The sequence below is a fragment of the Haliaeetus albicilla genome, unplaced genomic scaffold (assembly GCF_947461875.1).
Source record: "Haliaeetus albicilla unplaced genomic scaffold, bHalAlb1.1 scaffold_130, whole genome shotgun sequence".
In the NCBI taxonomy this organism is placed as follows: Eukaryota; Metazoa; Chordata; class Aves; order Accipitriformes; family Accipitridae; genus Haliaeetus; species Haliaeetus albicilla.
Window position 1 is genome coordinate 92,604 of NW_027212552.1, and position 25,078 is coordinate 117,681.

Here is a 25,078-nt window from a genome sequence, read left to right on the forward strand (position 1 = left end):
TCCTCTCTGCTGGTACAAACTCAGTTTAATTTGAACTAATACTTTAGTTGTGTGCGGTGAACTTCTTGTAATCAGTTACCTTCTTGCTTTATGCTTTTTGTTCATCAGAATGATCGTGAGCCTGGCTTGAGAGAGAGAGCAGTTGCCAGGAATTCTACATTGCACCAATGTGGCAAGATCCTTCCTAGAGTTCATAGGAAACTGGCCAGAGAGAGAGCCAAGCCTTACCACTTGCCTTCATCGGTCTCAAGAGAAGGTAATTTCTTAGAGGAGGGAAATACAATGGACAACTGACCACGACTTTGATCACGCAAGGCTGATATTTTTTCCCCTCTTGCTTTACAGTCGCAAGAGCAAAGCCGTTATCAACAGTAACAAAAGTTTTGGCCACAGCTGCTTCTGGTTTTCCTGCGTTTACTCCTCGGTCTATTCTCAGATCCAGCCTTGGCACTACACCCCTAGCAACTCCTTCTGCATCTCCAGGACGATCTCTACCTCCTCCTCTACGAGCAAAGGAGCGCAGAGTATCTTTCAGGGAAGAGAACTTGAATGCAAAATGGACTGTTCGGGTATGCTGGCCTGTAGTTAGTGATCTTTATAGTTAAAGGCTTTACAGACTGTGATTTGATTTAGGTTTTTTTCAAGTTTTCCAAAACTCCTTATATTGAGAACTGGAGTAGCAAATCAGAACGGCAGACTTGAATTTGGTCAAAAAAGGTTATGTTAGACCTGTAACATCACCTGCCTGCAGGAACATATTCATAACAAATACCAGCGACCTTGGTGGTTTTTACTCCAGCATCACTAGGCGCTGTGATTGTTCCAAATTGCATGTGTGCAGCTTCCCGCTATACCTTTTGAAATGGTGGTATGGCAGGAAGGTAAGGAATACAGATTGAGTCAGTTGTTTGGGTTCGTTAAGCTTTGTGAATGAAACACCTCTGAAAGCAACAGAAGTCATGAGCCGCATTTACTTTCAGTCTCTCTTTTTGCAAGGCCTGGGTTTCCTTAAGTTATGGTAAAAATAGGCTGCCGATGAAGAGAGCTGTATGGCTGTCTCTTCTCTAGCCCTAAAGTTCTTGGTTTTGCTTCTTGCCTTGCACCAGCGATAGCATTCGTATAGTTGTCAAATGAAGTCTGTCCACCTGGAAGTTGCCCCCTTCTGCTCCTCCTTTTGTTCTGTCAGGTGGCTTCCCTGATTCAGCTCGTCATGCAGTTGCCAAAGTAGTGTACCAAACGGACGGGGGCATGTGCTAGTATCTACCTGTAGGAGCTTTCCGTACCTGTACTAACAAATTGTCTTCACCTGTTTTTATCGTAGCTGTTATTGCCTGTTATAAAGAGCTACTCAGCTGTAAGAAGAGGCTCTCTCTCCTGTAGGAAGTTCTTAGTAATAGTGCAGTGTGGCCGGATTAATTTACTTGTTCCACGCCACAGGCATAGTGAACGCTACAATATGTTAGTAGTGCATACAAGCTGAAAAGGCAAGCATAAAAAAAGAGAAACCTTGGAGTTACGATTTTAGGTACGCAAAGCTCCCTCTTCTTGAAAGCACAGTAGTGAACCCAATGACCAGCCTTGAGATGACAGGGTAAGCAAGCACTTACAAGGCCCACTTCATCTTAATTCTCCAAGGTTGTGGAAACTCAATAAGCAGTCAACAGTGTGATTGGTTTTTACACTCCGCTTTAAAAGCTGAGATAGTGCTAGCATGAGAACTAATTTTGTAGCGCCTTGCTTAAGGTGACACTTGTAAAACTGACAAGTATCGGTATATATTTGTTCTTTTTTTTTGTCTTGCTTTGACAAAAAGCATATGTGTGATCTTGATTGTGAACTTTCTTTTTAAAAAATAAAGGTAACGGAAGATAATAAAGCACCATCTGGAGTTTCATCTGAGCATCATCACGGAGCGGTGGAGGATGCTTGGTCTGAAAGTAGAGATAAACCAACTCTGTTTCCTCTGAGCAATCCCGAGGAAGGTGGTGCTGAAGTGGAAGAGTCTGGAGATGGTTTGGAGAAAACAGATGTCAGCAAAGAAAACAGTAACTTCTCTGCCAGGTCAGACCAAGCTGCTTTGGAGTATCATGATGCAAAATCACCTGGCGATTTTGAAGATGAAGTCATCTTTATAGCTGCTAATCCAGCTAATTCTTCCACTGAAGAAACTGCCGATTTTGAAGAACTGGAGAAGGAGGAAGACAGTGAAATAGTTGAAGAGAAACCCTTCCCGATGGAACAACCAGATTCATCAGAACTGAGAAAAGCAGCTGGTGTGTTTCCTGCTATGATAACCTAAGCTTCTGCATTTTTCAAATGTCTTCAAAAGGCTAAATTACTGATGGGTGCAACAGTCCATGATGAGCATTCACAAATGTCCGAGGCACTTCCTTGTCCTAGGCTTTTAAAATTGCCACTGTGTTTTGAGCCCTTTTTTAGGTCTCGTGGACATTCTGAATGTATACTGCTTTTGGCTGGCATTTCTTGTGTGTAATTGCAGCGGAGAGGCAGCAGCGACTTGTGGGAGTTTTGAGAGGGGTACAAGTTGAAAACTTAGGCTTCTGGTTCTGTTTTAGGGGTACTTCTGTAGGCTGCAGGTTTTTTTACAGCACGTTTAGCGTATGGCGTGCTTTGACTAGATAGGTAATTTTTTGTTGTTTTGTTTTTTTTCCCCCCTCGTTAGTGCTCAGTTAAATAGTTTTCTTTGGGAAGTGAGTCTGCTTGTGTATCTGCTTCTCATTACAGCTATGCTTGCTCCTTTTGCTGGCTCAACAGCTTATGCAGCCTTTTCCAAACCTGTTTCAGCTGGTCTTTGGTAATTCAGCTCAATTCAACTCATTCAAGCCAGTGCAGCTGCTGAGGATGTGTTCATATGAGCAGGTCTGCTGGCAGATTAGAAGAGATGTCGCTCACTAGCTGGTGAGCAGTGATGAAGAGCAGGGAATGACAGTAGTGCAGGAACAGGGAGAAGATGTGTAAACACAGCTACGGTCAGGATCGGACAAACAGAGCTCAGTCCGCTCAGCTCCTTATAACAAAAGTTTGCTATTCCTGGGAGAGGTATGCAAGTGTCGGAGTTCTGCGTCCGAGGTCTCGAAACAGTTTGTAGCGGGGAGCGTGTACTCCAGTATCAGCGCATCATATGCAGCCTGATTCAGTCCTAAGCCTGAGATGATTCCGGAGGATCCTGGAGAGTGACTGCTGCTCCTGAAGCTCCCCAGCTCCTTTTCTTTTTCAATAAGAGCAGTGCCCAGACAGGGACTCCGTGTACATGGGTAAAAGGGGTTCTCCAGGTCTGAGTGTTTCTAGTAAGATAGGTCAAAACATTTGCCTGTCTGATTTTAGCTGCCCTGTGTTTGGACAAGAAATCAAGGGTGCTTTTCCTTAAAAATAATGAGAAGGTCCTAATCATTAAAGAACAACCTTATGAAGAAAGTTTGTCATTGCCGGACTATGGTACAAACAGTTCTGTACAATTTCAGTACTCTGGGAGCGTTAGAGGGCAGTCAGTATAGCTCTTGTTTGGCCTGAGCTAGCAAAATTATCCCAGTCCTGCGTACTGTCTGCAAAGGTAATTGTTGGATCTGGAGGAAGCAGACGGCAGAAACAAAGAAGAAGAGGAGGAGGGTGTCTCTAAAATTTGGCCTGTTGAGAGAAAAGCAGGCTAGCAAGCAGTTGGGTTTCAACACCACCAGTCAATCGCTAGAGAAAAGAACAGGAGACAACCCTAGATGCATTCTTGTAGAAGAGGGGAAATGAAATCAAGAAAGGAAAGAAGCATTGCTGGGATGAGTTAAATATCCAAAGAGAAATAAGAAAAACTTATGACCCAATTTTAAGAAGGAGGGGTGTTTCCCGAGGTTTTTATGTATTAGGTCAGTACCATATCAAGTTGAGTTTGTAAACAGAATGTCAATGGCCATGTTGTTTTCTTGACGGAAACTATGCATCAGACTTCTTGTTTTACTGGACAGAAGAACTCAGACCTTCTGTGCATTTGAAGTCTTGGTAGCGTTCTTTTGTTAGATCACCATCCTAGGTGAAATGCGTTACGGCTCTCTTGAAAATCATATGAGCATTTTAAAAGAAATGATGTTAAGTGCAACAGGGAAGTCACCCATCTGTCTGTTTTTGTAGGATTTGTGGAAGAATCAAATGCTGACCGTCTTACCCTTCCTGAGGATGGTAAATGGTTGTTTAAAGCTGCTGAGGCTGCTACTTCTGGGACTGCAAGTGAAGGGTAAGTTTATGAAATAGATACACCTTTAGGTTCACACAACATGTGACTGCTGGCTTTCCTGTGTTTGAAAACTATGATTTTTGAGCTGGTATTGGTTCTCTCCTGTGTTCTTAAATACAACAGGTTTCCTGTTCCTTTCTGTCTGTGGACAGAACTAATGTGGCATGAATAGAAGTCAAATTGACGAGCTGTCAGTTTGAGCCTTTTTTCTCAAATCATTGCAGACCCCAAAGTAGTGGGATAAGGATTTCATTCAGCAGGCTATATGCACCTTCGTACAGTTTGAGGGGGTTACTAAGCAGATACTGTGAAGAGAAGCCCTGCTTTTGTCTGAATGTTATGTCGGTGAAAATTACACCTGAGATTCCTGTAACTTTAGTGGGTTTATTGTGGGGCTTGAATACTTTCTGGCAGTATTTTATACACTTAATTTCTATTTTCTGTGTGTGGTCGATTAGCATCTATTTGTTTCTGGAAAGGGAAGCAGTTTTCTCACCAGGTACTTTAAAAGCTGCAACTGCTTAGTGAGAGACGTTAGCGATGAAATAACCCTTAATTTCAAGCGGTAACTTACAGTGGCACAAACTTTTGTTCAGTTGGTTCTAGACCTCGAGTATGGCAGTTGCACTCTTTCTACGGAAGACAAATAATATATTATTCTTTAATACAACTCTGTTGTTATGTTATTACCCAGTGTGAGATAGCTGGGAAGAATGTTAAGTACTTGATTTGTTGCACAAGATGAGTCGGGAATTGAATGTCGATGTGTTGGTAAAGGAATTTCTCGTTTTTCTTAGTTTTTTTCTGTTTGGAAACTTGAAGACTTTACAGTGAGAAAGTAATTTGTAAAGCTCTTCAAGGTTTGTTTTGAAGCTTTATGATGGATTTCTCTCTTTCTGTTCGTGCAGTGAAGCAAACCAGCAGGAGTCCAAAATGTCCTCTTCATCAGAAGAAAAAGCCATACCAGTTGCAACAAACCCACAGCTTTCTGAATCCCTGCAGGCAGAGGGTGAATGTACGTACAGTATGTGGGAGATGTCCTGTGAGTTAAGGTAGCTGAAGGCCTCAAGTAAAACGTGCAGTTTGCCATAGCGCTACAGGTGTCTCAGACTGAAGTAGTACTAGCATGTTACCGCTACCTTTCATTAAACTGTGGAGAGAAGAATACCCTCCTCAGAGAAAGTCCTTGTAGCAAATGCATAGCCAATGTTCCTGTTCTGGACAAAGGTACTGAGAAAACTGGTAGAATGTAAAATGTTAGAAGGAGAGATCATTATTTATTTCGGTGTTGTACACCACTAGTAATTTGTGTGCTATGGGATCTGCTGCTTGAGTTACTATTTTGAAAGATGATGCATCCCTCAGTATTCAGGCTGTGAAGAATAACTAGCTCCCAGGTAGATGGTTTTGGTTTCTAGCGCTTGGGGAAAGCCCGATGTATGTGGCAGGATGGAGAACTGTATTCTTGGCTCCTGCTCCCTCTGTTACTTCCTGTTGCTTAAACGCATCTCATTTATAGAGCAGTTAAGTTAAAATCATATAAATCTCTTCCAGCTGTGATACGTATCCTTGACAGCGAGGAAGTGGCCAGTACTCATTCAGAAAATTGCCTTGAGGGGAAGCGTGTGGATTTCCCTGAAGAACGTAACCCAGAAGCAGCTGGAGATGAAGGAAACGTTCCTTTTCCACAGGAAGAAGTAACTGTTTCTAACAATCTTCCTAAAACTGAGGAAATTAATGTAAGTAAACTATTTTCCCATTTTCTACAAAAGAGAAAACACCTTGCAAATTGAGGACAGTCCTGTCTAACTGACAATTAGAAGGCACGCAAAACCCTCTCAGTTTCTTTAGCTGGGTAACACAAGTCCGAACCTCGTTGGGTAAGGGCAGATAGGTTTTTCTCCTATGCATTTGCTGTACCTATAACACAGAATAGAACCTGTCAAGACTTGGGCCTTGGAGAGCTGTAGGAGTGCCAAAACCCGCCTAAATATTTTTTAAAATCACCATGCCTTCATTTGGTTTGCTAGACTGTAAATGTTTCTTATTTGACTTAAAAGAAGAAATAGTTTTAATGTTAAAGACAATAAGAAAAGTTGGGGAGTGCAGCTTTTCAATACCGGAGGCCGTTTACCAAATGACAAAATGACGTGGGAACCAAACTCATTTTCAGAATGATTTGGGTGCTTAGATCCTTTGCTATTTGTTCCTTATTACCATGAAGAGAATTCCCAGTAATGAGTTAATTTCAGTGTCAAGATATTTCCAGCTACCTAAAACTCTTTTGTGTGTGTGTGTGTGAAAATCTGGGGTTTTTAACATCTCAGCTTTGTAAAATATGAATTTTAAAAGGTTGTTCACAAGGGCTGAAAATCAGAGCCAGAGATTCCTCAGTTGTCGCAGGTTTTCCCCATTGTTCTCGCTTCTGCTGGGGCCGATGAGTGATTTGGATTCATTGTGGATGTCCTCTAAGTACCATATAGAGTATGCTGTTGATTTCCTGTAGGGTTGTACTCACAGGAATTAGTAATAGTTAGAGTGAAATACAAAGTGAAAGGTAGGCGTAGCACAAATAGATTGGTCTTAAGCAACAGAAGATGCTTCTCGGTGTCCCAGATTTCAGATGAAGTTGAATAGGCAGTCGCTTACGTCGCTCGTCTCGGCTTTGGGGTTTAGGACAATGCTCTAGAGAAGATGATTATAGACTTGGGAATACATAAATCACTCACTTGTGGGAGTAAATGGAGAATTTGTGATGGGAGGAAGGGAGCCGGTATGTGAGACGGTCACAAAGCTGCTGCAGTCATTCCTGTAGCAGTAGAGTGAAGGTTTTCCTGCTTTCGTTATGACTGGTTCTTACTGAGTTATACGTAAACATGTCTTTTTGGCTTGTCTACCTGCACTGAATTTAGGACAAACTACTTACTACTTTCTTGGTCGTAGATTTGTAAGCATAAAAGGAAAGTTTATGCAGACTGAGAGGGTTGTCAAACATTGGAATGTGCTGCCCAGGGAAGTGCTTGAGTCACCATCCCTGGAGATATTCAAAAAGCGAGTGGACAGGGTACTTCAGGACATGGTTTAGTGGGCACGGTTAATGGTTGGACTCGATGATCTTGAAGGTCTTTTCCAACCTAAGTGATTCTACGATTCTATGATTCTATGACTAGTATTTCTCGAATTTAGCTTTGAAGCGTGGCATGTTGCTAGATGCGTGTTGCGCAACTACATGCACTTGTTCTCAAATTTGCGCTAATACCTCGCTTGCAGTCTGTGCTCCCTGCCGTGCTGTTAATGGCTGGTGGGAACCAGGCTGGAGTTACCCTGTTGCTGTACTTTGTAACGCCGGCTTACGACAGGGTAGAATTGCTGGTGGTCGTGAAACTAGTCTGGTATTTGTACTCGGTATTGCCGTCACCTTCGTACTTCGGGAGCCATCCATCGGAAACTATTAGTAATTACAGCTTTTAGCTTTTTTCCTCGGCGAGCCCGCCTATGGGGGGCATCTCCGTACTTCGGGTGCCATCGCCTGGAGACTGTTAATGATTACACTTTTTACCTTTTCTCCTTGGGGAGCCAGCCTAGGGAGGAGAAATCTTCCCGCATCTTCCCCTTCTCTGCCAGGCTAATTCCAATAGTGTTTGAGGACTTTGAAAATTTGCATGTCCTTGGGCTGCTGAAACCAGCATGGTCCTGTGCGAGGTCTCCTGCATGTCATGCAGGTCTTGTTTAGGGTTGAACAACTGTTTAAGAATACGATAAAAGATGATGCTTTAGCAACTTTTGACAAGGCAGGAGGCAAGAAAATAAGCAGCTTCTATGGAGACTCCCGCTGAGTGGCTTCCTCCTTCTGCCCTCTTTGGCTAGCACTATAACTTAGAGGGTTGGGCAAAGGTCTTCACGCGTTGATTAAATTACCTTGGCCACCTGAGTCACTTGAAATACATAACAGAGACTACTTTTGTTCTTAGCATAAAAGCTTGAGTGTCTCATGTGGCTCTAGCAGGAGAGAATAATTGCTCAGTATGGGGAGCTACAAAGGCTGAGATGGAGGTATTTAGAATCTACGTGTTGTCTCCTGCAATCCAAGTGATTCCTTAAAGTGCGGTGTTGAGTTGTGCGATGTGATACCTGGCCAGTTTGACTAAGTGCTGCGGTGACAACTATGATGACCGAAACTTTAAGCTTGGGGGACATCGTTGTACTTTGCCCCGTTAGATGCAGAGTCGGTCACTCTGTGTGGATTTGTAGTCAGTCCGGAAAGTACTGCAATGTGATGATTACTGCCAGCTGGGTGTACAGCTTGTATTGTAAAACTGCTCACTTTGTTCACGGGTGGTGGCAAATCGTTAGTCATGAACAGAAGCATCAGAAATGGAGCATGTGATTGCATGCACAGAATACTCTGTTCTCTGTCCCTTAAGCGCATAAACTTTTCTCTGTAGTAGAGAGTACATTGTATGTTTCTAACTTTACATTTGGTGGTGATCTGAAAGGAAAAGCAGCATTTCACTGTCCTCAGCTTCATCTAGCTCAGCCCGAAGTTAGTCTGTTTGGTAACTGATAATGCATTAAGAGACATTTTTTAACTTTAGGTTATTGGAGATGGTGCGGTTAAGGCACAAACCTCAGAAGAAGCACCTGAAACATCACCATATAGTGAACTACATCCCTCAGGCAATCTTCAGTACAGCTATGATACTACAGAGCAACAGTTTGCATGTCATTTGCCTGATAACAGAGATGGTGAATGTGATGCAGCTGAGGGAGATGGAGAGCTTTTTCTATCTCAGAGTAATTTTACTTTCGTCTTGGAAGGAGAAGAAGGTGAAGCAGAGATGGGAGACCCGACATTAGTAGATGCTTCTAAAGCAGCTGGCACAACAACAGAGGAAAAACCTGTCAACAGTTTAGGAAATACTGAAAACCAAGAACGTGTTACCAACTCGGTGTCCACTGTAACTGGTGATCAGGCATCTCAAAATATTGCAGAGTCGCTCCCGTATGTGCCTGAACCCATTAAGGTAGCTATTGCTGAGAACTTACTGGATGCGATCAAAGACACAAGAAGTAAAGAATTTACATCGGAAGTTGTAGAACAATCTATTCACGAAACCATAGGTAAAAAGGTAACCGGATTCCAGAAGGCAAAAGCTCCCTTAAGAACTGTGCCAGAAGGAGTGGAAGACGAAACCAGCGTACGTCAAGTAGAGTACGGCATCGCTCCTAGAACACGTGCAAGGGGACAGCTGAGTAGAAGTCTAAGTACTCCGTCGGCAGGCACTCAGCAGCTACTGAAGACAGGCAAACCAGGTCTGTTTGCACTGTCTCCTAGGAGAAGTACCAGGCGAACAAAAGAAGCACCTGAGACTTCTAGTCTTCAAACAGAAGAAAATGCTCAAGAGGAGCAAACGCTTGTGATGCCTGTTACTCCTAGGAGAGGCAGGAAGCCTAAACCAAGTACTGCAGAAAAAGTAGAAAGCAGTCTTTCTGATGGACAAACATTGTCCCTCCCTACACAGTCCGTAGCCGCTACTCCAAGAAGGAGATTAAGGAGAGCGAAGGAAGCTGCAGCTGAACTCTTGGGAGAGGCTAATGAGGAAACTTGTCTTGCTGAAGGTAGCATTATCGCTTCTGCTACTTCCCAAAGGACTAGAGGAGGGAAAAGTTCAGCAGGAGGTCAAGAAACTGGCCAGACTGACACTGGTCATAAGATAAAAACGTCAGTCAGTCCCAGCAGAAGTGCAAGAAAACTGAAAAGCGTTAATTTACAATTTATGGAAAACATTGTCAAGGCTCAAGAGGTGCGGCCTAGTGCCCAACTCCTTTTACCGGTGGCAACTAGAAGAGGCAGAAGAAGAAAGATGAGTTCATCAGAAGTTTCAGAAAATTCTGACCTTGATCTGTCTAAATCATCGCTTCCTCAAACAGAATTCAAACTTCCTGTCACTCCGAGAAGAAGTGCTAGGAAGGGGGCACAAAATCTCCTGGCAGACACAGAATCTCTCTCTGCTCAGAAAGACACGTGTGCAGGTGGGAAAGTGGGAATGCTTGATACTCCTAAGAGAAGAATAAGAGGAGTCCCACATGCTAAACTAGAAAAAACGGATGCTCCTGAGCAAAGAGCTGCCCAGCCAAACGAGGAATCAAGCACACCCAGGACTACAGTAGGAACAGGGCGTTGGGGCAGAAAGAGGCAGTCAGTATTGGAGGAGAGCACAGGGCAGGAGGCCTTCCCCCAAGGACCTGGTGGCAGTCCTTTGCTGCCTGAAGACAGACACCCATCAGGACATGCCGAAACATCAAGAACTTTAACAGATCGTATTACAAGAGCCAGATCCCGTAAAACTTGTACGCATCAGAAACTGTCTCTTGAGGAAAATGAGTCCTTCCTTTTCTCTCCTCCTCTCACAAAGCTGACAAAGAAATTTAAAGGTAGGTGCACAATGTTTATATGCAAAATAGGGCATATTGCTGTTTTGTAAACCACAGAAAACAGCTTGTGAGGATGGCTTCAAGTATGGTAAGAATATAACCGTAGGAAATAAAAAATTGGGAAAGAGGCATTTCATCTTTTTTCTGAACTCTCTATGACTGCCTGGCTAGTTGTGGTGGAGACAGGAGAGGAGGCTGATCCGAGTACACTGAAATGAAATTTAAGCTTAATTTTTTGTCATGAGCTGAATGTCTATCTGTTTTGAAAACCGGAGGGTATATCTTAATATGTGGTTGTCATCACTTCCCTCCAGTGGAGAAATAAAGGAGACATGCTTTCAAATTCTGTTAATGTTTTAACTTAACATGAGCTGCAACTTGCAATAAACTATACAGCTGTTTAGTTATATGGTTGTTTTTCATGGGCATATACTTTGTTAGTGAAGTTACTGCTCATGGGGTTCTTTGTATTGGAGTACATGGTAAAAAAATAGTTTTTGAGATGTGTAAGGACTGTCGATGCCTCTTGAGCATAGTATCTTTCATTATGTAAGTGCAGGTAAAATTGCTACACTGGCTTATTTTTGTTTCACTATTTACTGTAAAAGAATGGATCTCAAGAGGCAGTTACTAGGCGAAGAATACCTGCACATTTTTTATAAACCCAATTGGACCTTTTATTTCAGGAATCTGTTGTGCTTTTGATTATTAGCTGTAATTTAATGTCACTGTCGTTTATGTATAATGTACATGAATGTTAAGAATGCATTGTCATTTTAGCTGGAAAAGAAGACCATCTTGTGCAGCTTAAGGATATAGACCCGGACTTGTCTTCTCAATTTGTCTTTTCACCCCCTCTGTTGAGGTCAAGGAGAAAAAATAAATCTAGTATTTCCCAAATTGTGAAAGAACCAGTAAGTAAAAACTCTAGTTGTTTCACGTTCAGAAGAATAAGAGGAGTCCCACATGCTAAACTAGAAAAAACGGATGCTCCTGAGCAAAGAGCTGCCCAGCCAAACGAGGAATCAAGCACACCCAGGACTACAGTAGGAACAGGGCGTCGGGGCAGAAAGAGACGATTAGCGTTGGAGGAGAGCACAGAGGAGGAGGCCTTCCCCCAGGGACCTGGTGGCAGTCCTTTGCTGCCTGAAGACAGAAACCCATCAAAATGTGCTGCAATGTTAAGATCTGTAATGGATCGTATTACAAGAACATGCCTAGTGTGTCAATAAAGCCGCAGATAACTCTCAGGGTTGTCAGTGCAATACATTTATTTGCTGGAATTTCATCGGTTCCCATGTAACTAATCAGAAATAGCCTAGGTGTTGATTTCTGGTGGGGAAAAAAACAAGCTACAGGCAGAAACCAGTCCATAGTTTCTTGTGAGTTGTTAGGCAATGCTTATAACCTATTAGTCTAGGCCAATCTGAAAATACAAAGAGAGAATAGGATTTCAAGTAATAAGACAGCATTTGCTTCCTATTCCGTTTGCACTTTTGTCTTCTATGCAAAACTTCCAGGTTTCCATTCCAGGAATGCTTTTTTCACCAAAGCGGTCAAGATCATGAGTCTCTTTGATATGCCTGGAGATAAATGTATCGCGGTTCCTTTTGAATTAAAGCTGTTCCTAAAATACGATGCATTTTCCAATGCACTGTGCTGTGTGGATGACCGATCTGTGAGGTAGAGGGAAAAATGCAAGTTACGGTCACTGATGTGGCTGTTCGTTCAGGTCACTCACTCCTTGGCTGTGACTCTGACCTGGCAAGGTCCAAGAGCAGGCTTATCCCACAGCAGTCATTGGTGTGGTGTGCTTTGCTGTTGCACTTGGTTTAAATCCAGACTACACCGTGAATTCTTAGTGAATGACTGATTGCTTGTATTTTGATACTACGACTGCAACTTCAATACACAGAGAGAGAAAGGTGAGGAGGTAGGTGTGCGATTTCTATGAGCACCAACAGCACAAGCATATGTAGACTCCTTTTGGAAGCAGGACGTTGGGAACAGTCTTGAAGAGGGGAAGTTTAGTTCCAAGTTAACTGCAGTACGCACATTGTCCCATAGCTTTCCGAAATACACTCGTGTTTATTGCAGGGAACAATTGGACAAGTTAAAATTGGACTTCTCAATACACTTAAGCCCTTAGAGAGGCAATTTGTAGCTTAACTATCTCATTATTTAAGTGTTCAGTGGCTCTGTGGAGTTTGACTTGCATGCCCACAAGCAAGAATGTATATGTTTCTTAATCCATTTAAGGGACTGACAACGTAAGTGATGCCAGTTAAGCGATCTCAGTCTCCGTCAAATTCAGTGATGGCTTTTTGTAGGAATTCTACTTGTCTTAAACTGTCTTTCCATTCACTGCCATCAAACTCTTCTCATGTAAGGACATAACTGACCAATCTTCTGGGTGCTGATCTTTTTGGCTTTGCCTACCTGAACAGAATAGTTGTGATCTCAATCTTCAATACAGCTGTGATACTACAGAGCAACAGTTGCATGGGATTTGCCTGGTAATAGAGATGGTGAATGTGATGCAGCTGTGGGAGATGAAGAGATTTTTCTACCTCAAAAGAGTAATTTTCAGAACTTTAGGAGGAAAATTTCGTAGGTAAAGTACTTCAGTAAGGGTCACCAATATTAGCTTTACTCATTACATTTTTCATTTGTCTTATCTAGTTAATGACATAATGTAAATAATCAACCAAAAGGAAAATAATATTAAGAGCCATATTCAGTTTTCCTCCAAGGTTCAAAATAAAGGAGGATGTAGACTGTGAAAACCGAGAGGGACTTAACAGGTTTTGGTAGACCTTAGCTACAACAACAAAAAAAAACCCCCAACAACCACCACCACCACCAAACACCCCACCCAGAAAAACCCTGAAACACCACCAGCTTGTAGGGCCACTCAGGCCTCCCAGCCCTGGCACCGCTGGCCACCATGGGGAGAAGAGCTGCCGTGCTGCTGATCACGGTCTCATTGACAAACCCTACTCTTTGTGCTTTCTCTTCTATTTTAGCGCAACTCACTACAGGCAAGCTAGTAAGAATGAAAGTCAACATCCCTTATGACAACAGTACAGAGTCACCTGGTCTCTATAATAACCCAGGGGAAAAAAAAGAGACAAAACTGTTCCTTAAGCTCTGAGAAACAACAACTACTCTTTTATTTCACTGGGGGCACTAAGGCTTTGAAAGCAAGAACATCACAAAGCAATAGCACCCCTCCCAAACAGGCATGAGGAGTAACTAGTTGTTTCATCTGCTAAGGCACTTGTTATCCAGGGCCTGCCTGCTTTTAATAGTTGCAGACTGGGGCCAAGCAAGAAGGCTGTGGCTGATTGTGAAGCAGATGCCATAGTGGTTCCGTTAAGTACTAACTTAAAACTTAGAAGAGATCAAAGAAAATTCTAGAACTAGTACCCAATAAGTCACTGATTTAATATGCTTGGGAATTAAAACTCAATACCCTTTATGGGCTTGCTCGCTATAGCAAATAGTATTGTAACTTTTAACTCCGTTTTTCTTCTGTTTCTGCTGTAAACAATAGCACAGTGAAACTATTTTATGATTAGGCTTTTACAGCCAAATGAGTTTTATTGGAGTTAGACCCAGGAAAGGGGTTAGTTCATACAGTTATGTCTTGACTTCAGAGTTCAGGCTTGCTAATAACAGAGAACTCAACACCACGTTTGTTGAGGCGATCGATCAGTTTTGTTTTGGAGAAAGCAGCTCCTGGAGAATATACACCACCCCTGTTAATGAAAATCAAAAGAGAAAAACATTAGTGGTACAGTGAGTGAATGAGACCTTTTTTTTTTTTCTTTTCTTTTTCTTTTTTTTTTTTTTTTTAAGTCAAAGATGTATTTCACTGCCTGAGAAAGAAAAAGCCACTCTCTCCCACAGGAGAGCGTGTGCAGAATTTAGCAAGCTGGTTATATTCATAGGTTCGTTTCTGCAGCCAGCAAACTCAATAGAAACCATTCCATTAACTGAAAATCCAGACATTGATGCAACAGATGCAGCAAAAGCATTTCTAAAGACGTATGACTACATCCTTTCAAATTGAAAGGCAGATGAAGAGTTGTCGTGGTTTAACCCCAGCCAGCAACTAAGCACCACGCAGCCGCTCACTCACTCCCCCCCCATCCAGTGGGATGGGGGGAGACAATCAGGAAAAGAAGTAAAACTCCTGGGTTGAGATAAGAACGATTTAATAGAACAGAAAAGAAGAAACTAATAATGATAATGATAACACTAATCAAATGACAACAGTAGTAATAAAAGGATTGAAATGTACAAGTGATGCGCAGGGCAATTGCTCACCACCCGCCAACCGACACCCAGCCAGTCCCCGAGCGGCGAATCCCTGCCCCCCCACTTCCCAGTTCCTAAACTAGATGGGACGTCCCACGGTATGGAATACACTGTTGGCCAGTTTGGGTCAGGTGCCCTGGCTGGGCATGAGAAGCTGAAAAATCCTTGACTCTAGTCTAAACACTACTGAGCAACAACTGAAAACATCAGTGTTATCAACATTCTTCGCATACTGAACTCAAAACATAGCACTGTACCAGCTACTAGGAAGACAGTTAACTCCATCCCAGCTGAAACCAGGACAAGAGTAAATGGCTGTGAATCGGTATCTGAAGGTTTCATGTATTATTTTAATAATGACCTTAGAATTATTACATATATATATATATATTACACATTACTACATAGGTGTATTACGATTACACGCATAAAAGTACATTGAAATGCGGTGGATTGACCTTGGCTGAATGCCAGGTGCCCACCAAGCCGCTCTATCACTTCCCTCCTCAGTAGGACAGGGAGAGGAGAAAATAATATGGAAAAAAACCCCTCACAGGTCAAGATCAAGGTGGTTTAATAAAGCAAAAGCAAAGTGTGTGAAGTTATCTCCCTTGCACAGCCATTTGGGTGAGGCAAGACAAAAATCCACAGGGTTATGAGATCTGCAGTTCCCAAGAGAAACATACACATATAGTAGCTTTAGGGGAGATCAAGCTGTTCTGCATGGGAAAGTACTTACCGTTTAGGCAGACAAGCTGCATCCTCCAGAAGAGATACAGCTGCTTGAACCATTGCAATTGGTGTAGCAACATAGCCAGGCTCTGACAAAAAAACAAACAAACAAAAAAACCAAACGAACGATGTACAGCATGTTGAAATGTAGAACGTAATCTCGCTCTTACCCACAGCGTGCTGAAGAATAATCTCTTTGGCAACGAAACAGCCTTCCCCATTTAAGAACAGCTTTTTTACCTTGTAATCATCCCAAGTAGCTGGTGAAGTCCCTAAGATCTAATCTGGACAAATCCTGCTTCAACTACAGGCCTATAACCACACAACAACCATGAGCGATCACCTCACGGGTGAGAGAGGGCTCTCCATTACAGCAAGAGCTTTCCCCATTCTGTGCTTAAATTCAGACTTTTGCTGTGAGACTGCTGCATTCAGCAGTTATTTAAAGAAGCTATGCTTCATTAACTCCTTTCTGTATATACATTCTTGCTGTCTCCAAACCTGACTTCAGGTGTCACCTCCCCTCAAAGGAATGACCTGAACACAGGTATGTTATAGCTAGAAATGATAACTATGCCAGATCTGCTTAAGTTCACTCACAGGGGACTGGAAATAAACAAGTAGTAAGTCCAGGCTGCAACAACTGAAAACTAATGTTAAAGCACTCTCCCTTTAACTGCTCTACTCTGCAAAAATGAAAATTGGAACGGGGAAAGTCAGAAGGAAAGCGAATGACAAGGCGGCAAATGAAGGGGCTATTTCAAAAAACAGGTCACAGTGAATGCTACTCTCCAAGGTAATACTCTGTAAAGGCTGCTGACTTTGTCCATGCTGCAAGTGCTCCTCAAGGGTGAGTAGCAGTGGAACCATAAACTTCTTTTCGAGTAGGCAATGTAAGGCAAAAGCAGTAAGCTGCTACTGACATACATACCTGGTCCTTTCACTTCAGTGCAGATCTTTACATTCGGTTTGCCATGCTGGGGGTCTTGCCCCTCACTGTAACCCTCGCCAAAAAAAGTCATTGTAAAAGAGGTTCCATCCATCTGTAGTGGACAAGACAAATGTGGCCACCAAAACAGTAACTCGCTTATTATCAGGCAAGCACAAGTAGTAAATACAGGTATCTATTATGCCAAATACTATGATCTATCTAAATATGAGAGGAGTTATTGTGAGTTATTGCTTAAAAGGTACAATCTCATCTAAATTTGTAATCACTTCCCCTTTGTTGGAACTGTTATTGTCCCGAAGTCCATTTATTCTCTCAGGGCTTTCAGTCCTGGGTTTGTACTACTCAGTCTCCCCGTTGACAGATTTGAGTGCTGCGAGCCATCCATGTAAATACATCAGACCCAGCAACATGACCCATTTTCTCCTGGTATGAGTTGCACATACTTTGATGTCTAATAGCAGAAGGCATGATGATTTAAATATTCAAAGCTAACTGAACAGGCACACACAATGTGCATTTAGAAATTATTTCTCTGGGACTAAGCAGCTGACTCTAGATTACTATTCCACCATTATCACAACAAATCTATTCAGTAATTGCGATGGAAAACAGTCAGCTACCTGTTTCTGGGTTGGTCCTTTCTTTGTGAAGAATCCAGCAGAGAAAAATTCTGGGTACTGTATAAGAACAGGGGAAAAAACAAACAAACAACAGTAAACTAGAGGGAAAAAAAATATCCGAACACTTAATTCTTTTGTGTTCTGAACACTTACTTTTGTCAGAAGTTTTCTCCCAAAGCTAAACTTCACAAGAAGAAGAAATAAAATGCCGGCAAACATCAGCTTGATAACAGAGCCAAGACCACCTATGTTCACATAAGCGCCATACTGCACCTGAGGCAAAAACATATTTCCAGTGGTAGAATTTACATTAAAATTTTTGCATCAGTGCATTTGTAAAAATGAATCTACCCCCAAATGAGGATGCAATTGTTTGATACAATAGATAGCTGTTTAAATAGGGCCTTAGACAATTGTCTTGGTTCTAAACAACTCTTTGAATAATGCTTCACTTTATAATTCATTATGAGAAGACAGTGTAACTACAGAATGGCGAGGGAGCGAGCAGGGTAAACAAGAGTGGAAAACTTTAAAGAAAGATGCATTTTGGTATCCAGTTCCAGGCTTCTTTCCCAAGATCTTCCTTTCCTCCTCTTACTGCTTTAGTTTAAGACAAACTGACGCCTTCCTTTAGAATTTTGGAATAGCAATGGGAAGCCTTTCTCATGAGTAGTTTCCAAGCATATTTTCAGAGCACTGTCTCACCTTCATCTCTTTAACTGATGCCTGTGATTCTGCACAGCTGTTCTGTACATTGTTGGTGCTGGTCTCCTCTCAGGAAACCATGGAAAACAAAAACTAAACACGACCACCACTTCACCTTGCCTTTACTCTGCACACCAGAGACCCAAGCATCAAAGAAGTCTCCAGATACAAATGAGCAGCATACGAATTCTTTATCAGAACGTTTACTACACTATACTGACCTGACTACAGTTGCACAGGCTACAATTACAATGCTTTTAGAAGCTCCACTGATTAAAACAAGAAAAGCCTCTGCACAGGAACAGAATTTAACGTATTCATCATTCCCAAAAATAAGGAAGCCTACCTTTCAAATATTTCTGTGACTCAGGGCTTCCATTCCCTACAAATACAGGCCCAGAAATCAGATAGCATAAGAACCCTGCAAGAGACTCTCGTATCTATTATGCTAGCAGCAATAAGCAAGCTCATCAGGCAGAGTATCGAGTAGCATGAAACCGGCCCGTGCACCCAGAAGAACCTGGACCACATCAGGTCAAACAGCTTGCAAAGGAGATCAACAGCACAAGCCTCCTTCTTTACAGAAGCAAAAGCACATCGCAGTTCATTACTATTTACCTAACTACAGAAGCCCTACTATGCAGATCTGCACTAAGAACAGTTATCACATAAAGGAAAGATGCGCTGAAAATGCTAATAAAGACATAGTATACCAAAACCAGTAACTTACAGGTGTTTCCTGCAACTCTGTGTGCAAGTAACACTGAGACCGTTTCACAACGGAACCATCAGATCCCATGAATCGAATGGAGTACTCTTTGAATTGCTGATTGTAAAACACAAGTCCTCTGCCAATGGAAAAAAGAAAGTCAGAAAAAATGTTCAAATGTTCACGCATACTGAAAGCAACAGATCATGACAGCCCTACCAATACTGGCTTTTTCCTCAAGCATTTCTATGACGTCACCTCTTTCCACTGAAAGCAAACCATTCCAAATTTATCCCTGGCTCAAGTCAAAATTCCACACACTACAGCGAGGATGAATTTGATAATCAAAAGAATACTCCCCTCACATTTCTTTTTTCCTTCTACCAATCGCTTCTGAAATCAAACACAAAAGTTTGTGTTTGTCTAAAACTCTCTTAGAACAAGTTAACTTTGAGACCCAGTAAATGCTGGGACATGTTCTTTATTTTCAGTAAAATAGGAACAAATCAGTAAAACTGAACTTATCTTCAATTCTACTAGATGAGTATCCATCCATTCATATTACGCTGAAGTCCTAAATGCATCTTTTTAGTATTTAGCAATACGTTACCAACCTCTCTAGTAAATACTGGAGCTGTTAGAAGACAGCGTGTTTCACATCTTACGCTTCTCATACCTGCTTTTAAGTTTTGCACCAACTACTGGAACAGGGGCATATCCTATCTTTTTTCGAAGCTTCCTCAGGTTGTCTTGATCCGCAAGGCCATAAACAGCTGACTTCCAGGTCCCATCATGTGCACAAGAGCCCTGGCAACATACCATGAAACCGTAGTTAATTCAGTATCTGAAGGTTTCATGTATTATTTTAATAATGACCTTAGAATTATTACATATATTACACATTATTACATAGGTGTATTACGATTACACGCATAAAAGTACATTGAAATGCGGTGGATTGACCTTGGCTGAATGCCAGGTGCCCACCAAGCCGCTCTACCACTTCCCTCCTCAGTAGGACAGGGAGAGGAGAAAATAATATGGAAAAAAAACCCCTCACAGGTCAAGATCAAGGCGGTTTAATAAAGCAAAAGCAAAGGCCGCATGCAGAAGCAAAGGAAAACAAAAGCTTTATTCTCTACTTCCCATCAGCAGGCGATGTCCAGCCACTTCCCGGGAAGCAGGGCTTCCGGACACAGAGCAGTTGCTCCAGAAGGCAAACATTGTACTAACACATGCCCCCCACCCCTCCTCCTTTCTCTTAGCTTTTATCACTGAGCAGACATCATATGGTATGGAATACGCCTTTCGTCAGTTTGGGTCAGCTATCCTGGCTGCGTCCCCTCCCAGAATCTTGCCCACCCCCAGGCTACTGGGTGAGGGCGGGGGGAAATACTGGAGAGACAGCCTTGATGCTGTGCGAGCACTGCTTAGCAGCAGCCAGAACACTGGTGTGTTAGCAGCACCTTTCTAGCACCAATACAGAGCACAGCACTATGAGGGCTGCTATGGGGAAAATTAACTCCATCTCAGCCAGACCCAACGCAATCTCCACCCCTTACGCCATGCCATTTGTGTCATGCTCAGGTCCCACCTAAGTTAATACAGAGAAGATTTTATATTTTTTTATATACATATATATATATATATATATATATATATCTGCCTCGTTGTATTTAATTCTCATTACTAAATCCCTGCTTACCTACACTTACAACTTATCCTACATACTTAAACCACCTTTATACCCAACATACAGGTTTATACACTCTCATTAACTACTGTTCCCTGTCCTTTAACAGACAGATATTACTCTCCCAATCCATGCACTTCCTCCACTCCTCCCAATGCTCATAAGAACAGGCTATGACTTGGGCCCCATCTGGCAATATGGGTGCTCAGGACAGGACAGGAGAAGCAGTATGTTCAATTGCTGGGCACCAACACTGTCTTGGTTTGGGTCATCGTTGCATTATTTAAACAATGACCTTACAATTATTACATCTATTACACCCTATTACAATTATTACATACTTCAATGCATGTAATGCTAATACATGTACCTTGAAACATACCCCCCAAACAAAACAAACCAACCAACCCACCAAACAGCCAAACACTAGGATTACTGGCAACACACTGTGTATCTGTTACAGTTTACTTATGTATGAATCCTTCCGACATCTCTGCAAAATTAAGTTATTTCCTGAAATGGCTTAACACAACAAACTTTCGGTAGACAGCCTATGCAAATGAACCTTACAAAAGCGTGTTTGCTCGCATACTTCTGGTAGCTCCTAAAGCTCTTGGAGCCATCACCAAAGAACTGCCAGCTTGTTCCTTGGTCTGAATGAACGTAACAACAGTTATTCTAATGGGCTACGGTGATGTCACCACAAATACCTCTCAGTTTCCAAGAAGGCGTAAACCAACTAACCTCAGGCCCAGATTTCACCTTCAGGAAACTTTCAACAGCAGTTAAGGTACCTTTAAGGGAGGAGAAAACATTACTTGGCATATACAGTTCATTAGTTCACAAAGCCAGAGTACGCTCTGGTAGACTCAAACAGCAGGCCACTGACACTGTTAGTTGAAAAGGCAGAGTCACATCTTTACCTCAAAGTAAAATAAACTACGATTAAGTTCCACAGCTGTTTTAGTTAGCAAGTATCAAACTTCTTGCGTAAAGTACTTCAGGAAGGGTCACCAATATTAGCTTTACTCACTACATTTTTCATTTGTATTATCTAGTTAATGACATAGTAAAAATAATCCACAAAAAAAAAAAAAGGAAAGGAATATTAAGAGCCATATTCAGTTTTCCTCCAAGTTTCAAAATTAAGGATGATGTAGGCTGTGAAAACTGAGATGGACTTACAGATTTTGCTAGACCTTAACTACAAAAAAACCAAACCAAACAAAAAAACCCCACCAACCCCCTCCCCCAAACCTCAAAACACACACAAGATATCCTAAAACCTTTAATTTTAGCATAGCTTGTGTTTTGCAAAGCATGCTTAGTTGTGATGAATAGCAAAACAAAACAACTCCTCCAAATTCTGCTTTGTTTTGCTTTGCTCAGTTCCTTCTGAGAGCGTTAAGACTGTACTTGTGGGGGCAAATTTCAATATAGCAAGCAACTGGATAGACAGCTGGTAATACCCTAAAGGCCAAACAGGAAGATATAAAAGACATCCTTATTCAAAACAAGTATCAGACATCAAATTATAACCCCACGAACAACCAGATACTCATTTCCATGCCTCTCCTCTCCCTTCAATCAGATCCAGATTGAGTTTTATTAAACTGAAAGCTGATGACACACTCCAACGTAAAGCAATCCCACTTTATAGCTCTTTGAACGGTACATAAAAGCAAAACATTCCGATACTTTTCTCAGCCCTTCCAATTGCAAGTCAGACCTGATGAACGAAGTATCCTCATTTGAGCTTAGGAGCAAGTACTATTTGCACAGAATGGGATCATCTCGCATCTTTTCTCAAATATATTTATCCTCCAATCTTCTCCAAGCTAATGGGAATATGATTTACTTTTCAATCTTTATTTACCAGGTTTGGTTGAAACCCATCAGCTGGTAAAGGCAGGCAAAAAGAGAGACTGAAGGAGTCTCCACATAAGCACTGCTGCTTTGGGAAGCCAGATGAAAGCATGATCTGCATTTCTTTTTCAGCATAAGGTCACACTTAAGTAAGTCACCTTTCAACTTGTCTCTGGTGTACAGTACTCCCATATCAGCTGGTATAGAGTCAAAGCCACAGCTTCCAATGACATACACTCCCTTTTCCGCAGCTTTTTCGTTGTATTTCAGGTACATTCCTTCCAGAAACTAAAACACAGTCAGAACAAGCATTTTAAGCAGAACTCTGTACTCGGCCACACCCAATATTAGCCATCAGCGCTTTACTGTCTTATCACAGCACCCCACATACTTCAAAACACTTACAAGCATCTTTAAGACAGATACATGCCACTCCTGTCTTACGGTATGACAGTATCCCAGCAGTGCAAAGAAAGGTGGCCTGCGCAAAATTCCTATGTAGAACCACAACCCAGACGCGAAGCAGAACTCAAACATTTTGGATTTCCAGAGAGAACCCGAGAGGCTCTTGTCTCTAAGTAAGAAAGCTGTCCAACTAATACACATTAATGCACTTTAAAACAATTAATGCATCTTAAACCAGCAGATCAGGAGGCAAAAGCTGTCTTCACGTTCAGCAACGTCCGCAGAAAAATACTACACAAATACCCCTTTAACAGCTCTTTGACAGAAGGTAGCATTTTTCTACGGTCACGTACCTGGGGTTCTCCACAGATGTCAATGCAGCTCGCACCATTTTCAACACAAGCTTCTACCACAGGCTCTCCAAAGAATCTATACTGTAGAAGGAAAGACCACCACACGTAACAAAAAATAAAACCCACCCACCACAGCTCACCCAGCGTGCTTCATCTAACAGAGCCGCCTACAAGAGAAGTAAGCCCTTGGTGGGTATTGGTTTTGCTACGTGGGGCCGAAACGTAATAGCACTTGTGGGTTTTGGGGGGCTCGGGAGAAGGAACAGCACAACAAACTTCATCACTGATGATGCCGTTTGCTGCACGGACTGCCGCACCCTGTTTCTCTCCAAAGGTAAGACCACCAAGGCCAATTCAATGTGTCCAATCTCAAGGTATGCTTTTTGCGCTCCTGTTATCAGCATATTCTCTGCTTAAGTACCCCCAATTTCAAAGACGTCATCGTGACCCAACTTCCAGCTCTTGTACTTTGAGCCCCTCCAAAGGCGCTGGAAGTATCGCCACTGAAAGTTTTAAAGGGGCCAAGAACTTGGAAGAGCATCTCTATGGGCTTCTTTTCCACAGATTTCCATTTCTTTTCAGCGCTAGCACCCCTGAAACCGTTTTGGCCCAACCCAAAACTCCTCCCCACTATTACAAGCAGTTTCTTACGCTGCCTGTGAAAGACTCCCCCCAAACCACAAAACGAGCAAAAAAAACCCCCCGCCGCCGAACCGCCAGCCAACCCTGCCGTCCTTCAGCGAGAACCGCCCGCGAATTACACCAGCAGGAATCGTGCTGGGCAAGCTTCAGGCGACCCCAGGACACGGCTGCACTGCTGGCTCCCTCTCAAAAAGCGCCCTGTCAGCCGGACGGCTCCCGAAACCCCGCAGCCCAGCCGCAGAGGCTCCCGGTCGCCGCCGCAGCTCTCCCCGCCCCGAGCAGCGGGGCGCCCAGCCGCACGCAGCCGGGGAGCGGCGGCCGAGGGAGGGGCAGGCGCCGGCCGAGGAGGGGCAGACGCCGGCCCGGGCTCTGCCGGCAGCCGCGCCCGGCGGACGCCGCGGGAGCACCGCCCGCGTCCCCGCACTCACCGGGCCCACGCAGTTGAGCACCAGCCGGGTCTGCCTCGCCACGGCGGCCAGCGAGGCCGCGTCGCCCACGTCGCACAGCAGCACGCCGACCTCCGCCCCGAGCGCCGCCTTCCCTGCGCACCGGAGACCGCCGTCACCGCCGCCGCCCGCCGCCTCGCTTCCCGCCCCGGGCCGAGCCGCCACCTCCCCGGCGCGGGCCCCGACGCCGACGCCGACGCCGACGGCGGGGGGGGGGCTCGCCCCGCGTCGCCGCCTCAGCCCTTCCCTTCACAGCCGCCCGCCGGCGGCTCCCCGCGGAGGGGGCCGGGGCACGGGGGCCGGGCGGCGGCGCTGCGCCAACACCACCCCCCCCGCCGCGGCCCGTACCCAGCCTCTCGGCCGCCCGCTCGAGCACCGCCTGCGGCTTCTCCCGGCTTTGCGGCGCAGCTTTCGTAGCTGCTGGATGCTCCCGCGCCATCAGCAGCCTTCTGCGCTTGTGGTCCGGTGGGTGCTAGCGCTGCTGTAAGCAGAAAGCTTCGCTCCCGTGACGGAGTGCCTTCTGTCTGCAAAAGTACCACCCCGGTTGCTGGAGGCTGCTTGTGATTTACTCCTCCCTTAAGAAAGAGCACTTTGTTTTCCCGAACCAGCCTCCCCAGCTCTGTGCCAGCAGAAACGATGCAGGGATGCCACTTGCGAACACGTTTCTCTTTTCCTCTGACGCCGTCCAGGGTGCGCTCCTGTGAGAAACACACACGGCAGTGAAAACTCATTCCTTCCCATCTCGCTCGCCATAGCAGCGTGGACATGCAACCCCCTGTTTGGTGCGGATTTACTCCCGTTACAGCCAGCTCTCGGGCAGAGGAAAAAAATCGTGTCCTGGATCTTTCTTTTTACTTTTAACGCGTAACCATGGCCTTGCTAGTAGGGAACAGGTTTCTTTTTGAAGTTAGCGCATTTCGTACTGCGAAGCTTAACGGTTGATGCCAGTGCCCGCCA

General features: G+C 43.7%; 2 protein-coding genes across 2 annotated transcripts in view; one reads left to right on the forward strand and one right to left on the reverse strand.

Moving 5' to 3' along the window:
- Positions 1 to 11,907, forward strand: part of LOC138684363 (protein ELYS-like) — a 37,499-nt gene extending 25,592 nt beyond the window's left edge. The window contains exons 27-33 of the mRNA XM_069778048.1: positions 373 to 569; positions 1,859 to 2,273; positions 4,138 to 4,240; positions 5,149 to 5,255; positions 5,795 to 5,979; positions 8,836 to 10,675; positions 11,456 to 11,907. Of these exons, the coding sequence (XP_069634149.1) occupies positions 373 to 569; positions 1,859 to 2,273; positions 4,138 to 4,240; positions 5,149 to 5,255; positions 5,795 to 5,979; positions 8,836 to 10,675; positions 11,456 to 11,907 (3,299 nt within the window). The remainder of the gene's footprint in view (positions 1 to 372; positions 570 to 1,858; positions 2,274 to 4,137; positions 4,241 to 5,148; positions 5,256 to 5,794; positions 5,980 to 8,835; positions 10,676 to 11,455) is intronic.
- A 2,337-nt stretch (positions 11,908 to 14,244) lies between these two features.
- LOC138684359 (saccharopine dehydrogenase-like oxidoreductase) lies at positions 14,245 to 24,685 on the reverse strand. Its single transcript, XM_069778046.1, has 12 exons — positions 24,470 to 24,685; positions 24,104 to 24,216; positions 23,034 to 23,114; positions 22,434 to 22,563; positions 21,154 to 21,203; positions 19,393 to 19,523; positions 18,738 to 18,855; positions 17,456 to 17,575; positions 17,303 to 17,359; positions 16,662 to 16,773; positions 15,738 to 15,819; positions 14,245 to 14,436 (listed from the first exon to the last, which is right to left on the reverse strand). The coding sequence occupies exons 1-12, from the start codon at positions 24,558 to 24,560 to the stop codon at positions 14,331 to 14,333; spliced, it is 1,191 nt and encodes a 396-aa protein (XP_069634147.1). The 5' UTR covers positions 24,561 to 24,685; the 3' UTR covers positions 14,245 to 14,330.
- Between the last annotated feature and the right edge of the window lie 393 nt (positions 24,686 to 25,078).

Coding starts and splice junctions, on each gene's coding strand:
- LOC138684359 (XM_069778046.1), bottom strand. CDS start 24,560: ATGGCGCGGGAGCATCCAGCAGCTACGAAAGCTGCGCCGCAAAGCCGG. Junction 18,856..19,392: donor GGTGCAAAACTTAAAAGCAG/GTATGAGAAGCG, acceptor TTCCATTGGCAG/AGGACTTGTGTTTTACAATC. Junction 16,774..17,302: donor AAGGACCAACCCAGAAACAG/GTAGCTGACTGT, acceptor TGTCCACTACAG/ATGGATGGAACCTCTTTTAC.